Source organism: Embiotoca jacksoni, unplaced genomic scaffold (assembly GCF_022577435.1).
Source record: "Embiotoca jacksoni isolate LCO1_2020_lvr unplaced genomic scaffold, fEmbJac1.0.p SCAF_4, whole genome shotgun sequence".
Classification (NCBI taxonomy): domain Eukaryota; kingdom Metazoa; phylum Chordata; class Actinopteri; family Embiotocidae; genus Embiotoca; species Embiotoca jacksoni.
The window spans coordinates 6353144-6368438 of record NW_027185392.1 but is presented as its reverse complement, the minus strand read 5'-3'; the positions used below and the strand labels follow the sequence as shown (position 1 = coordinate 6368438).

The window sequence follows — 15295 nt, the reverse complement described above, 5'->3', positions numbered from 1 at the left end:
CTTCTTGATGTCTTCAGGGGCTTCTGATCATATGTCTTGCTGCCGGGAACAGCCAGCACAGAAGGTGACTGATATGTTGTTTCCGACTGTAACATTCAGAGGAAGGTGGTCAGCTGTCTCCACCCGCCTCTGTGGCTTGGCACATCCTCCGCTGCTACGGGGCTCTAAAAATAGAGTCGCATAACAAATGGCTCACAAACTGTGCACGGCTTCATTTGGTAACGACAGATTACACTCACGGTGTGCACAAATTAATGATGGCTAGACTAATAAATATGCCAGTGCTTCAAAGGCTAAATATATATACATATTTTTTTAGGTAAAAGCATTTAAAAATGAACTAAAATTATCAACACAATGTAAAGGAGCAGTTTTGAAGTTATGTCAGTTACGCCCCAAGAATTTTTGTCCGCGGGAGTTAGCACGCTAACCAGCGAGCCTCGGCTCGTCCCGTCTTGTAATACTCAGATGTTGCTAAAAACTCAAAAAGGCAAGCGATAATGTAAACTAGAGGCTTAACTACTTGCCTTTTTAAAAAAAAAAATTTTCCATCGATCCACCGCTAGGTCATTACAATATAACTTTATTATCATCAGTTACAAAAAAAAAAAGAAAGGGACCAAAGTCAGACATACGGCACCTTTGATGATTAAAATCACTGAAGCTAGAACAAACTCCATAAAGAATATATTCAAGGTAGAGAAGCAAACCCTTCTGTGTGGGAAAGTAAACAAGAGACAACTAACAACTGTTGATTTGCTTCAGTAATTGTTTCGCTGCAAAAGTTGCCACCGCTCGATGGTTTGAGATTGTGCAGCATTAATATTTTAAACTTTCTACTGTCTTTGTATAACGGGACTGTAAACGAAAATGCCTTTGGATTTTAGACAGTTGGCGAAAACGAGATGCGAAGATGTCAGCTTGACCTTTGAAATACTGCCTGACATTTTTTGGGTCTATTTTCTGATTTTTTTTTCAAACCAAATAATGGAAAAAAAAAATGAATCGGGTTAAAAACGATAAGTACATTAAACAATAATGAAAATAATCATGAGCTGCAGCCATCGATACATACGCATACAGCTACATCAACTGACCCACATCAGTCTATAAAGCAAATAAAACCCACCTGTTGCAACACAACAATTCAGGCCAAACGACAGTGCAAGACACCTGCCACACTAAGCTGGTAATAGAAACCTGCCAACAAAAACACTCCGAGTAAAGAATAGCAGCTCCAGCACAAGAAAAAAAACAAAAACAACAAAAAAAACACCTGCTGTGGCACAACATCCTCTGGTCTCGATGTTATCTCCACATTTGATGCAACATTAACAGCCACCTGCTGAAGGCTAACAATAGCCACCAGCTAAGCCAGCAAGGAGCCAGGAATGTACTCGCAAGAACCCAATGGCTTATCCACGACAGTGAGCGCACGACACTGTGAAGGCCGAGTGAACGTCCACCCGTCGCAAACATACCGAACGACCACGTGGCACCACTTCGCATTCATCACGGGTACATAAAAGACAGAAGCACGAGGGCGTGCTTGGTGCAATCGCAGCGAAGTGTTGCTCTGCGTGTCCAGATGAAGATGGAAGGAATGCAAATGCGAAATGATAAACACTTCGTGATTCACAGGGAATTCTAGAAGTAGAACCGCTGTCGAAACGCGTGCGCGCGCGCGGGCACGGTGCCAGTCTTCTGCAGGCGTTTAACAAGACAGACGAGACAGTCACATTTCTTTCCCCTAACTTTCTAGATCGGCATGATTTGGAGATCCACATCTGGTGGTGATCCAGATTTCATAGAGCTCTAGTTCTTATAGTAGGACATAATGAAGTGGATAAATTCACAGTGCAATAATGTGACTGTGCGCATATTTTACTTCGTCATATTTAAGATTTCAAAATTTGACCCTCACACTGGTCTTCCGCATGATCCTATTTACCGGAGTACTTTATATGCAGTGCAGTGTCAAGGTCATGTTGCAATTGGTCTTCTTGACTTCTTATTGTGTATGGTTGCAATTTCTGTGTATATGCTACACCATTGTTTGCTAATAAGATATATGTTGTTTGCTGTAGCCTGTGTAAACATGGAAATGCCTTTTTGACAGGACTGATGTTGAGATACATTAGAGGCAACACATTTAGGCCTGTTTAAACAATTGTGAACATTGACAGTGCAACGTTTACTTAAAGTGTATGACTTAATTGTTTGGATCTGTCTATTTACTGAGTATGGGGTGAATAAAATAATGAGGGCATCTTCTAATTTAATGTAATCCTAAAGCCCTTTGATAAACCCCATTATTGTGGAGCTTGTAATGTTTAGCCCGTGTCAGAGGGGTGATAATTAAACGTGATCATAATTTCAATGCCTTTTGTGGTGGTGTATTTGTTGTACTATAAGCAGTTCTGGTAATTCAGTCACCCAATGCAGAGCATAATCTATATAAGCTGTCATGGATGCAGAATAATGGTTTAATACCAGGAGAGACGATGAGGTTATTTCCTATTATATCATAGGATTACATACAACTAAAGAGTGCCCATTATGTATGGTGTTATTTAAAACCATAATAAATAATCATTATATTCTGTTCCTTTCAGTATATAATAATATATTGTATCTTTAATATTAACTCATCATCTTGCAAAAACTCCAACAGTCAAGTCTAGTTGAATTGAAGCTTTCACCTCAACCCTGGTTCCTCTCTTCTCACACCTGCCTTGTGTTTACATCATTTAAAGGATTTGTATTGTCTAGCTAAAAAGATTAAGGGGGCGTCACAACATTTTAGGTCTGAAAGGACTCAACTGCCCCCTGCAACTATTAACTACTGAGAATCCCCTTCGTGAAGTCATCATCTCTTCGGCCTTAATCAATCACCCCACGGGGCCTCCACTGTAAAAAGCCTTCTATTAGGCGCAGTGAAAGCACTGTTTACCAAGGCTTAGTGAGTTACCTTGGGTTACTGCAGGAATGGAGGTTGTGGAAACAGTTGGCCACAGACTTAATATATGACACAACACAGAGTAAGTTGATCTGTGCCTCTTAAATGATCTATTCCTCTGTCGTGTGACAGCAGAAAAGTTGTGCCGTGCAGTAAGACACTGGAACGTCAATACAAAACTGAAACAGATAAATCAGGAATGTGAAACATGCATTTTATGAAGGAGTTCTGACATCTGTAAAAGCTGTAGTGATAAGGGGACTGTTTTGCAACGGAGACAGTTTGTTTGACGTGTAGGGTTATCCTTTTATGCATCACTACATCACGAGATAAAGTGTCTTGGAGCAGTTAACATCAGTTTTTTTTGCATTTCCATTCGAGTGCAGGCAATGGACAAGGCAAGGCTGACAAAATCATTAAGTGAGCAAGCAAGGGGTTTAAAGACACACGTCTCACTTGAAGCGTGTCCCCTCCTTGCCCCCCCTCCCTCTCCCCCCTCCGACCCTGGCTTTTCACCTCCAAGACCCCCCTTCTGACCCCTTTGTTGGGGTGAAGGGGTCTAGAGCTTTGGAACCAGCTAATTATAGAGTTTTAACGGCTGCTTGGCTAAGCCCTAGGAGATGAGGGACATTCCTACAATCGAGAGATTCACTCGATGAGTGCGTGTGTGAGTGTGTGTGCCCTTAATGTTGATGCTTTTAGTTACTTTCCACAAAAAACAGTAGAAGGTAAAAACTTTTTTTTAAATACTTAAAAATGATAACAGCCACAGCTGATTATGTTGTTAACACATAATATAAAATTATATATTTCTCATGAAGTAGCTAGTTTAATTTTACAGTTAAATAAATGTGAGTTTCAGTTTCACCTTCAGCTTCTTCCCACAAATTCATCTGCTTGCTGTTTGGAAAACCAGGAGCAGACAAAGAAAGGTATTCAAAGCAGATTTTTGGATGACTTTTAAATATCATAAAACATGTCTGGAGAGGCTAGAAATAGAGGCTAGGATCGGTAGAAGTAGACTCATCTTGTATAACCTCACCGCTCACCACCCCACCAGTCCGTGTGAACACTCTCTGCCAGTATGTCGGTTCCCACATCCAGAAAGGTTAAGAGTGAGTTTCGAGCCCATTGAGCACTCATCCAAGGGCCAGTGGCTTCGATTCTACTAATACAATCAGTGTTATTGTGTCAGCTTGTGTCTTGTTGGTTATGCAGGCCTCATGCCTAAAATTTCAGACTAGTGACACAAGTGCCACCAAGTTTCTCAAAAGGTAACACTAGTGCCAGATTTGGCAAATAGTCAAGCACAGTAGGACTCAATATGTTACCAATTGTTTACTAGCATTATAATAATAGACTCATGCAAGCATTGCGGTAGCAACGTAGGACATATACAGTATGCTCATAGTTGTCCTGTTTGCTTATGGCGAGATCTCTGACTAACCTTTCTAAAGTGATGTTGGACCACAGCTATGATGTTTGTTTCTCTAAACATCTTGTTTATTTTGCAGTCACTCCAGTGCAATGTATAGAATGAAAAAAACACTCGGATCTTAAAGGAAATTTGTCACAACATGTGATCAATGACTGTCAGCCGAGAGCCCTCTTTTGATGTACACTGTACACACTTACCCCACTCTTAGGTTTTGCTCCGAGGGCTGGTACAGATCCTGTGGAAAAGGCTGCAGGAGGTTGTGGATGTGAGGGGACTTGGGATGCTGCTGGCATGGATGCTAAATCAAAATCCTGTAGAAAACAAACATGACAATATAGGTATTGAAGAAAACAATGTATTCCTCCATATGACGAGGAAAATAGCTTGATAGATGCAAAGCACAGTGCACATTTAATTATCAGTTGAATGATGCTCAGTGTCCATTCATACTGTAAACTGTGGTCCATGTGTTGTTGTGTTTCAATTAAAAGTTGATGTGCACTTGAAGTAAAGACACATTTTAAATACAGCAGAAAGTACAGTCAAATCCAGCAAGGTGTCAAAGTTATGCGTGTACCAGCAGATGTCGTCGGTGGAGGGTGGGGGTGCTGTCCTTTGAGGAGGTGGCACTGAGGGCATTCTCAATTTCCTGGTCCAACTGGTCCAGCTTCATCAGCAGCAGCACCATTGAGTCCAGACGAGCATGATCACGCTAAATAATCAGTAAAGGGAAAATATAGTCATTTCAAAAAGCTCCTAAGAAAATAAAGACCAACTCTTGCAGCATTATATTTGTGGCCCTAAAAATAAGTATGATCTCGTTATTGTGGGGGTGCTCACACACTCATGCAGACCTTCAATACACAAAAGATTTCTACAAAATTATCAATTTAGATAGCATTCACTATATCCACATTTATCACAAGAACAGGTACCAAAGAAAAAAAAATGCTTGCTAAAATGTGCACACTTTAGTGGTGAAATGACTATTAGGAATCAACAAATCATAAAAAAAAAAACTAAAAACTAAAAAAAGCTGTTCTCTAAATAAATTAAATAATCAACCAAGGTCCATGTTTAGCAGCAGGAATTAGGATAAGAGGTCGTTCAAGAGCAGGATCATCCTCCCGCTTTCCGCCAGCATCCTCCTCAGTGCCTTGCTCTGGACGGTTCTGGTGACCTCACTACAGTCTAGCGACATGTCCTACTCTGTGGCAAGCAGGACTAAGAGAGCAGTTCTTCTCCACAGTAGCTGATGACATACCATGTTGCATGGCTTCCTTTCATCTTCACCAAGGTTGTGTCACGGGGTAAGACTCAATCATACATTTAGGCCATACAGTGCTTCCCACAGGTTGAGATTTTACTTGCAGTTGTAAGTGGCACAGTTTGTGACCGATTGTAGACTCATGTAGTTTACAGAGTGTAACCCAGCTTAACTTCTGTATAGGGAATTAAAAGATGTTCCCTACATGCAGACTACAGGTAAATGGTACAATTTACAGATGTTGCCTAAATGCCTCACGCACAGGCTAACAGTTAACGCTGGTTAAGCCAGTTACCTAACTAAGCAGTTCAGTTACTGGAGGCCAATTGTCTAAGGATAACTGGTTGCATTGGGATTTTTCTTCACGTTGTTACCTCTCTGTCACCAGTGAAAGAAATTACAAAACGGACACTAATCTGATCAGAATCCAAAAGGACAGGTGCTTGAGTACCACCGGGGGTCCATCTGTGTACACTTCTGCCTCTAGAGAAACGTTATCTCCCTTACCACCTCTCGATTATCAGAGGATGAGAAAGGGAGCAGAGCAGTGCAGCTAGATGCCAAAAAACATCATTCCATATTTATATATTTATTTTCACGGAAAAATGTGCAGTGTATTAGATAAGCTGATGAGTCGGTGTGGGGATGCTTATTTGACAGAAATGACCGAAACATACTTAAAAAACAACTTCCCATTTCTTCGGATTTTCTCTATCATTTAATCAGTTTTTAAAAAATAAAGGAGAATGCAGCTTGTAACTCAAACATTCTTGGCAGAGGAATGAGAGCTTTATTTTCACCTACATAAAGGTCAACCAAGTGATCTTGATCCATAATATACTTCAATATAAATGAAAATATGATTTAAAGGAAAAATTGCAGAAAACTTATAATGAATACTAATTTGTGACAAACAGTTAAAGCCAAACTGACTCAGTTCATCTAAACTATCTCATACTAAAAGAACTGAGAAACTCTGTAAACTTTGCTCATTTTGATTTTGCTCAGTTCTCTTTCATCTTCCTTTATAACCGCTGCAGACTCTTTCACCCTCGGTTCCTCCTGTCTCTTCTTTTACTTTCTGCACTTGAAATAGTCTTGTTTTACACACTGTGTGCATCTCTTTGGTATCATCTCCACCATTAATTTCCGACTTAATATTTTCTGTGAGGTCCTCCAATCTGCAGTGTTCATTGACAAATGCTGACACTGTGATAACAAGCCTCACACTGACCCCAGGTGGTTCGACTCCAGTAAAACAAGCTGAGTGTTGAACAATCCGGCCCCGTCTGTCCTCTGCCATCTCTCACTCCTGTTTCTTCTTAGAAGTTCCAAAACTTGTAAAATCCCTTTCTGCAGTTCTTAACTCAGTATGTTTTCATTTCCTCCTGCCTGTCTTTTATCTTGGCACCGGGTGTGGTTCCCTGTCTGAGGTTGGTTCTCATCTGACAAGAACCCCAAGAAATTTCCCGGCTGGCCCATTAGTCCCAAACATACCTTGTTACAATCCCCACAAACAGACCTTGTTAAAGACTTAATGAGGGGTGAGCTCATGAGACACACAGGGACTGTGATTGTGTGTTTGAGCGAGGGTACAAAGGCGTGTCAACAGGTGGATGTGAGGCAGGTTTTCATGTGTTGTGTCTGGTCTTAGGTGTAATACCGAACAGAGAGATCCCATTGGGTAATGTAGGATAAAGTAAATACTTTCTACACATCATAAACATGTCTCATGAAGAGGTTCGTATAGCTGAAACTTGTTAAATCAAGTTTACAATGAGCGTGTAAGGGATGACAGCATTCACATGACATGAAATGTGAGTAACGCTTACATGAGTGAGGTTGTACAGGCGTATAGATGCTGGATAGATTCAGCACAATCAGCCTCAGCCCTCCGCCTGGCTTCCAGCTCCAGCCTTAATAACGTCTTATGACTTGTGCTTACATCTATTTTCCAGTTAGTACCCAATTAGCTTGTCAAAATCACTTCCTGTTGGGTTTGCAGAGAGCGCATTGACGGCCATGCGTGTAATGGAAATGCATCTCACACTGATGCACTCTGGCATTCCCAGCTAGCAGCAGCGCACATCGCTGTGTTCTGTCTCCTTGGCAGAGTATCACAATGAAACATTGTACCGTGGTAAGACAATGACATCTTCACGAGGCCTCACTGAATGAACAAAAGCATCTGGCTCGGGATGGCAATAACAACCGCAAAATGGCAGAGTAAAAACAAGTGCAGTGCAACTTCAGTCGCCTCGGAGAGGCAACACTTTTCAGGGCATTTTGGTGGTTTGTGTGTTCTCAGATGGTTTCATTTCTGTCATTCCCATTTTTGAGGTTTCTGTTACATTCCTCTCAACTTCCTGTTTTTTGAGATGGGATGTGGTTCCCACACTGTTTGAACTCTTACATCCCTCCTACCCCTTTCTTTGCTCTCTTTTCAAACCCCCTCTTTCACCCAGTCTGCATCCTATTTCTCAGGCCTGTCCATTGAACAGAGTTTCTTTCTCTGCTGCCATAAACATTGTGTGTTATAATATCAAAATACTGTGCACACACTCTGTTTAATGAAGTTATTTTGTTCATAAACAGCAACCAAAAGATGCACATTTAATTACCAAATACAGACAGAGAGGCAGAAAGAGAAAGAGGGAGCACTGCGGGGTGATGTTGCCAAGTTGTCTGCTGCCAGATAAACGATTGTTGAGCCAGTTTGGCCCTGAGGTCAGGATAAAGCCTTGTTGCTAAAACAAATAAACACAGCAACAAAGCCCAATATCAGGTTAATCTCGAGCCATTATGCAAACCAGATGGGTTCATTTTACAAACTCAATCTGCAGCAACAACAACATGGCCCACCGGGGACATAATCATTAGTTAGTACAATATCTTGACAGAGATCATTCCAGGTTGCTGCTGCCATTGTCCACTAAGGGATAATAACATCAGTGCTGTAATTCTCTTCTATTCTATTCTATGATATTCAAGGGTTTGGGCCTTTTATTTATACAACATCTTGACAGTGGTTACTACATGTAACCACTCTAGGGGATAGCAATGTTAATTTTAACGGCATAATTTCATTTTTGTCATCATGACCTTCTCCACGGTACATTTTCTGCAGTGAATTGGCAACATAAAGTATGTCAATACACCCCATGATGAAAACCCTTTGGTGCTGTCAAAGAGGCCAGCCTTTGCCATATGGTGGATGGATTGCCTTGGCGCCTTCTACTTTTATGGCTGAAATCCACAACTTTTTTACTTCCAAGACCCAGCTTTTTTGGATATTCAGAGTCATGCTAAGATTGAAACTGGAGCCGGGGATAGATGCTGCACTGGTTTTCCATGTCCCAATGCTAGACTGTGACCTCTTATTTTTGGCAGCTGATGGAGTGATGTCAACATTAGTCACGACAAAGAGTCGCTCCAAAGCCACTACGCAATTCGTATAGAAATAATGCAATGATAACAGCTGAAAATCTTTAGGAATACAGATCTGATAGGCTTTTCAGGGACAAAGATAAAACCAGAATGTATGACACATCAAACACTCAGCATCACAGCTGAGTGCTTAGGCTTTACATCCAATGCTATTTTACCATACGTCTGTTTTTTCTACTGTCATAAAGGGGCTGTGAGAGTCTATATTACACTACACAGCCCACGACACTGTTCATGACATCATATCACAGGAACACTTAAACTGATAATGTTGTTGTTTTTTTGTAAAAATTTACAGTGGAAATATTCACAGTGATAAATGATTAACAGAACTAAAGCTGATTTATTTTAGCTAACAGTTATTTTAATGTATGAATACAAATTTCAGTGTTTACTGTTTACAGCCTCCCTGTGAAATCACCATTGGTCTGCACATTTTAGCAAACAACTAATTTTAGCAACCCTTTTGTGAACTACTTTAACTCCTTCTGATAGCATCCACACATGGAGGAGTAGTAACAATATAACACGTCTTTAAAAGGAAACTTGTATATAATTATTGCACTGTTAAAGTAGTTTTAAAATAATGTCTATAACTCGTACAATAACACTGGACAAATTTACAACTTTGAATACAACTCAAGCTCAGGATGTTCATATAAAACTCACCGTTGTCCCAGTTTACAAGACTGGGATCGACTTCAACTTGAATGTAGCACAAGAATTTAAGCACTCACAATATGGTACTTGTCCAAACAACATGCCTGCTTAATGGGTCCTGTGGAGTAAATAGTGGATATATTGTCGCCCTTCTAAAAGGGATAATACTGCAATTACTAATAGGCAATACTGTGTCAATTCTCTGACCGCTGCTTTGCTCCAATGAACCCAAATCTATGAACTGACTATTAAATTTTTTGCCACACTACTGTCTGTACTAAACAAGCACACCGGTTAGGAGTGTGTCAATAGCACAACAAAGTGTTTGCTAGAGAAATCAGTTTCAGTAATTTTCCCTACAGATTTCTTGAGCCTCCCCTCTGTGTCCATGGTCTCCATGCCCTTATAGGACCTTGTTCTGCAATGAGCGGTTGAGAAAGAGTAAAACATTTCACAGATCCCCCCACACTCACAGATCTGTAAGCATGTGAGAGTGAAGTCATTGTTTTCCAATACACTTGCCAGAGTGTGGGACAAAAATGATTTGTAGGCCATTATGAGCCTGTTTATTTTCAAAAAGAAGTTCATCTGGGGTGCTGAAGTGCCAGAACTACAATTACAACACAGAAACAAACACACTAAGCATGTCAAACTGCATCCCTTCTATATGGAGATCATATTTAGTCTTACCTTTCTCATGCGTACTTTGACCACGTTGTCGTCTTTCTGATCTCCGGGCTCATTTGTTCCATTTAAAACCGAAGTGGCCAGTTGTGTATCGCTCTGTATGGCCTCATCCGACTCCTGCATCCTAGAAACTGTGGCTCCCGGTCCGCGGTGTTCCCTGTGACCATCTGCCACCTCAGAAGCAGGTGACTCACCGAAGCAACGGCCAGAGGCTTGGTTGCCATGGCATCCGTCGTTGACCTCTGTAGAGCAGGTTGGCAGGTTTTGCGTGAGTGGTTCAGGAGCCTCCTCTTTATCATCCAAACAAGAGATCTGAGCAGCTGGATTTTGGGTAACATTTATATCCTGTGAAGAGGTGTCACCTGCCTCAACAAGGCTGATCTCTGGGATAGTGTCCAGTTTTGAACAGCTGGTTTCTGTCTGATTAGGTGTAGGTACATCCTCACCAACAGTCAACTTTTCAGGTAATAAGCTTTGATCAATAGTTTCCATGGGCTGACTTACAGAAGGTTCCACATACACGTCTGCACACTGAGTAGTATTTGTCTGTGTGGGATCTCCTCCCGTACATCCAGTCGTCTGTCGTTCAGATGACACGTTGCTGTTCACTGTCAAAGACGAACACTGATTTTTGACACTAATACCAAATGACTCAGCAGGCCCATGCCTGACTTGTGCTGCTTTCTCTTTGCTTTCTGCTTGTGCACTATCCTCTTCCTGTGGTCTGTTCACTGCTGTTGCATCGACATTCTGCTGTTCCAGTGTCTGGTAGGATATTTCACAACCGTGACCCTGATCCAATCCTTCTGCGTCACGCTGCTTTCCTCCTTGAGCGTCTCTTCGCTGATGGTTACGTCTTGTATTTTCATTTAGAGTGTCAGGGTCATTCCGTTCATCTTTCTTTTCAGCAGAATCTGCACTCCAGCTTTCGGTTATTCCTTTGTCACATTCTCCGTCAACCATTAAAGTCACAACTGGTTCCACAGTTTTGTTAGCCAGTGGCATCGCATTACCACCTTCCATCTTCTCAGCCAGACCGTGCAGCACACTAACAGGTAAGCTTGCACAAGCTCGGTCAGAAGTGGAACTCTTCCCTTCCTTAACATCTGGGTGGTCAGTTTGAGGTTCCAGTCGGGCAGCCGATGACCAGTTTAGTATGCCCTCAGAGATTTCAGGACGTCTGCTGTAACCCTCTGTATGGCTCTCCTTTGTCTCCTGATGGTCTGGATGTTTGCCAGGCTGTTCACCAACAGATTTACACAATGGAGGTCCATTGTGTGACGAGATAGAGATGTATTGTTGCTCTTCACGAGAGATATGTGGACTTTTAAAGACATTATCGTCATCACAGATGTTGTGGCTTTGGCTACGTTCTGTGCCAGTGTGACTTTCATCGTTGATAGTTTTCTCACTCAGACTGCTGCTATCAGTTGCACAAGAAATATTTGCACTATACATGCCAATGTTTGACTTGCAGAGAATCTCTCCAGAATTCTCAGTATTTGTGGTTGGGAGACGCTCTGATTCAGAGGCCCTTTGGGGACTGTCAGCACCCACTACCTCGTGAGAGCCTCGACTTGACTCCTGCAAATCCAGTGGAACTTTTCCATTGTTTTCCATTAGCTTCATATGTTCTGATTCAGTATCATCATTCACAAGAGAAGCTGTCCCCTCAAGTGTCTGAGCCAGGTCGCCTGTAGGCAGTTGGTGGCAGCCCTCTGGCATGGAGGCACACCTCGTCCGTCTACCTTGTTTGGAAGCCCCTGAGCCCATCCAAAGCCCCTCGTTGTCAACCCCATGACAGCAGACCAGATCCAGATCATCATAGCTGTACTGTAATCCTGACGGGTGAGTCACATGCTCCTCCCAACTTCTTTTCCGTATGGCTACCGGCATGGTGGAGAGCCAGTGCTATCCCATAGAGCTGGTTTAAAGTGGAGAACCAGATCTGCAGCAATTGAGAAGAGAAATGGGGATAAGAAATGGCCAGTGCTCCTGAGTTTACAGTAAATGAATGTGCAGATGACAATATGGTAAATAATCTTTCACTTCTCAAGTAAACAGCTAGGGAGTAGTGAGTGGCAGTTCAAGATGGGTGTAATTACACTGCATTCACAAATCCGTGGAAAGTATAAACCCAGCTGGGTCCGTATAAGATGTCAGGATCTGCTGTTATGCTGATTTAACATGAGAAACGGATATCTTTTCAGGCAGAGCTGTTCCAAATTTCACATTAGAGCTTTCCAGCTAAACTAAACCCCCTTGACCTATACCAGTTGTTTTGTCTTTAAGTGTGAAGAAACTTCCTGGAAAAAAGCCAAGAAAGCCAGGAATCTAAAACATCAAGATAACCATCGAAATAAATGAAGATTCCCCTGTCCGTGTTTACTTTGCAAGATCTTTAAACAGAAAACTCCTGTAACTGTCTAAAAGTGGTCTGAAAAAATCAGGGTGTTAGTTAACTGTCACTCTGCACCTTACCCATACACCCACAAAAATGAGAGAGGCACAACTAAAGGGAACTAAATGACAGTCAGTGCTCCTCAACAGCACAGAGCCCAACATTATCAACATACATACTGGCAATCTTATCACATGAATCCACCCAAGATGGTGTATGTTATGACACAACTGTTTTTCTCCTTCTTTCCCCTGCTCTTCTGTTCTGGGTCTGAATGTACAGAAGCAGAGGAACACAGGGACTCAATGAACAGCAAGTACTCTGTTCAAGCTGCACATCTGATACACATCATGACAGCAGAATAAGATGTTTAGTTGATAGAAAATCCATAATATGCCTCCTGTATCGTACACTACAGTATGTAACAAGACTTGTTTTTATACTATATGATTCCAATGCAATTTCATTATTGCTGTTTGTACGTAGCTACAGTCTGCAAAAATAACAGATTATTCAAAAACGTTTTGAAATCAGCAAGAATTTTGCAAAGTGTGTCACTGAGCTGCTTCTTCAATGACTTAAAGAACAGAAGTCATATTAAAATTTGATGTCTGATGTGTTTCTTCCTGTACTTGACCAACTGTTTTTGTAAGATATAAAGCTACAATGATCTGGCTGTCATCTGAACACTTTGGCATGAACCTCTACTGCAAAAGTAAAATTCCAAAAGCCAGATGCTCCCTGTTTTTGCCCTTGAATTAACAGCTGACAACCAAACTGACATCTCCATACAATTCAGATATTTAATGGTGGAGTAATGATGTTTACTTCTTGTAAATTCTCCAGTGATGACCGTATTTTACAATATAATCCGGTAGCTGAATATATAATCCAAAAAACAGGTTGTAGATCCAGTATTTGCTCCGAGTGCAGTTATCCAGAGAGATTTCTGCAAGCTGCCTTTTCAATCATCCGCCAAAAGCGTTCTTTCCACATTTGGGAAATATGAATCCAACTCTTTCTCAGTAACTTGACGTATGTTCGTACATTTAATGAGCAGTCCTTAGGCTCAGTCTCTGCAAGGCATTTTCTAGTCTTCACTCAGTATCCTCGCTGTAAAACCGTTGGACAGGCGGTGAAGCCTCCGAAGGCAGGCAGAAAGCCGGGAAGCAATGAAAAGTCCATGGACAACTTCCATCTTGATCACATTAGGGTTTTTGCTGACGCTGAATGCTGAAGAGTCAGGGTGGCGTAAGAGGGGCCGAGTTTTCTTTCCCCCACTCCACCCCTGCTCTCCTCCGTTCTAGCCCCTTTCTCATCAGGTCCCCTCCCTGCTGGTTTTGACAGGGAGTCTGAGTCACATCCTTGGAGCCCCATCCCCCGTCTCACAACTCACCAAGCACTCCGTACACATTTATTCACGCCTCCCTCCTCTATGTACGCTCTAGTTTAAAAACGTCTTTACATCTTCTCCTCACTAACGGCTTTCTTTCCTCTTCTCAGTGGACGTTTTCTTCATTCTTCTTTCGCTCGCTGTTTCCCTAAGCTGGACAAGGCTCCCACCAGTTGGTTTTGATTAGTAACAGACAGGCTGCCTCGTAAGACTTCTGGCTGTGAGCCAAGAGAGATTGCGCTAATGTTTTGGCAGTTATATCTGAAGCATGTTTTTTTTTTAAAAAAAGACAAATTTATCTATGGCCAGTATTTTTAACTAAACACCCTGGCACGAATACATTTTTTTTTTTTTTTTTTTTTTTTTTTAAGTCTTAACGGATACATTTTAAAAACATGCTTTCAGTATTTATGGTCAGTAATAAATGTATGACAGTTGGGACAACTTTAAAAGTGTTGTTAACTTGATATTGTTGTTTTAAAGGAAAATAAAAAACACTAAGGACCCAAATGCCAGTAATTCATTTCCTAATATAGTAATTTCTCAGAAGCACTAAGCAGGAAGAAAAGGAAAAGCTGGAGATTAAAAAGACTTGATGCCATTAAGATCAACTGTTAATCAGCAGATTTTTAAACTTGAAATTGGGGTTATAAAACAAGTTAAATATCTCCAAAGACTTTCATTGGTAGAGCCTGGATGCAGTCAAAAACCACAGTGACCCCAAAGACACTGACAGCACTTTTTTGCACAGCTTGAACATTCTAAGGATTCTGGCTACACTCACTATGATGTCATCGAAGTACTTCGTAAAGTCATGTCACCTAATTTTACAGAAAGTGCGACTGGATTTTCAGTGTAATAAAGAGCAATGCACCAAACCAACAGGGACAACACGAGCACGAGAGGAAACTAGGATGAAGCCCCCTCCGTCTACCCGTTCAACCCCATCCTCTAACCTCTGGGTCATCCAGATGTGAGGTGGGGCTCTGGATGAGTCTTTTCTTAGGGGCTGCACTGGGAAACTGTGTGCTCTGACATTAATG

The 15295-nt window shown here is 41.6% G+C and overlaps 1 protein-coding gene across 2 annotated transcripts in view; it reads right to left on the bottom strand.

The window, feature by feature from the left end:
• Positions 1 to 14434, bottom strand: part of dlc1 (DLC1 Rho GTPase activating protein) — a 79886-nt gene extending 65452 nt beyond the window's left edge. Inside the window, exons 1-4 of one of the 2 annotated variants that reach the window (XM_069166890.1) lie at positions 13688 to 14434; positions 10462 to 12406; positions 4975 to 5109; positions 4595 to 4708 (exon numbers count right to left, since the gene is read on the bottom strand). In XM_069166890.1, the coding sequence (XP_069022991.1) occupies positions 4595 to 4708; positions 4975 to 5109; positions 10462 to 12354 (2142 nt within the window). In that variant the 5' untranslated portion in view covers positions 12355 to 12406; positions 13688 to 14434. Of the gene's footprint in view, positions 1 to 4594; positions 4709 to 4974; positions 5110 to 9780; positions 10052 to 10461; positions 12407 to 13687 lie in introns of those variants that run through there. The other variant, XM_069166891.1, reaches the window with a different exon arrangement.
• Between the last annotated feature and the right edge of the window lie 861 nt (positions 14435 to 15295).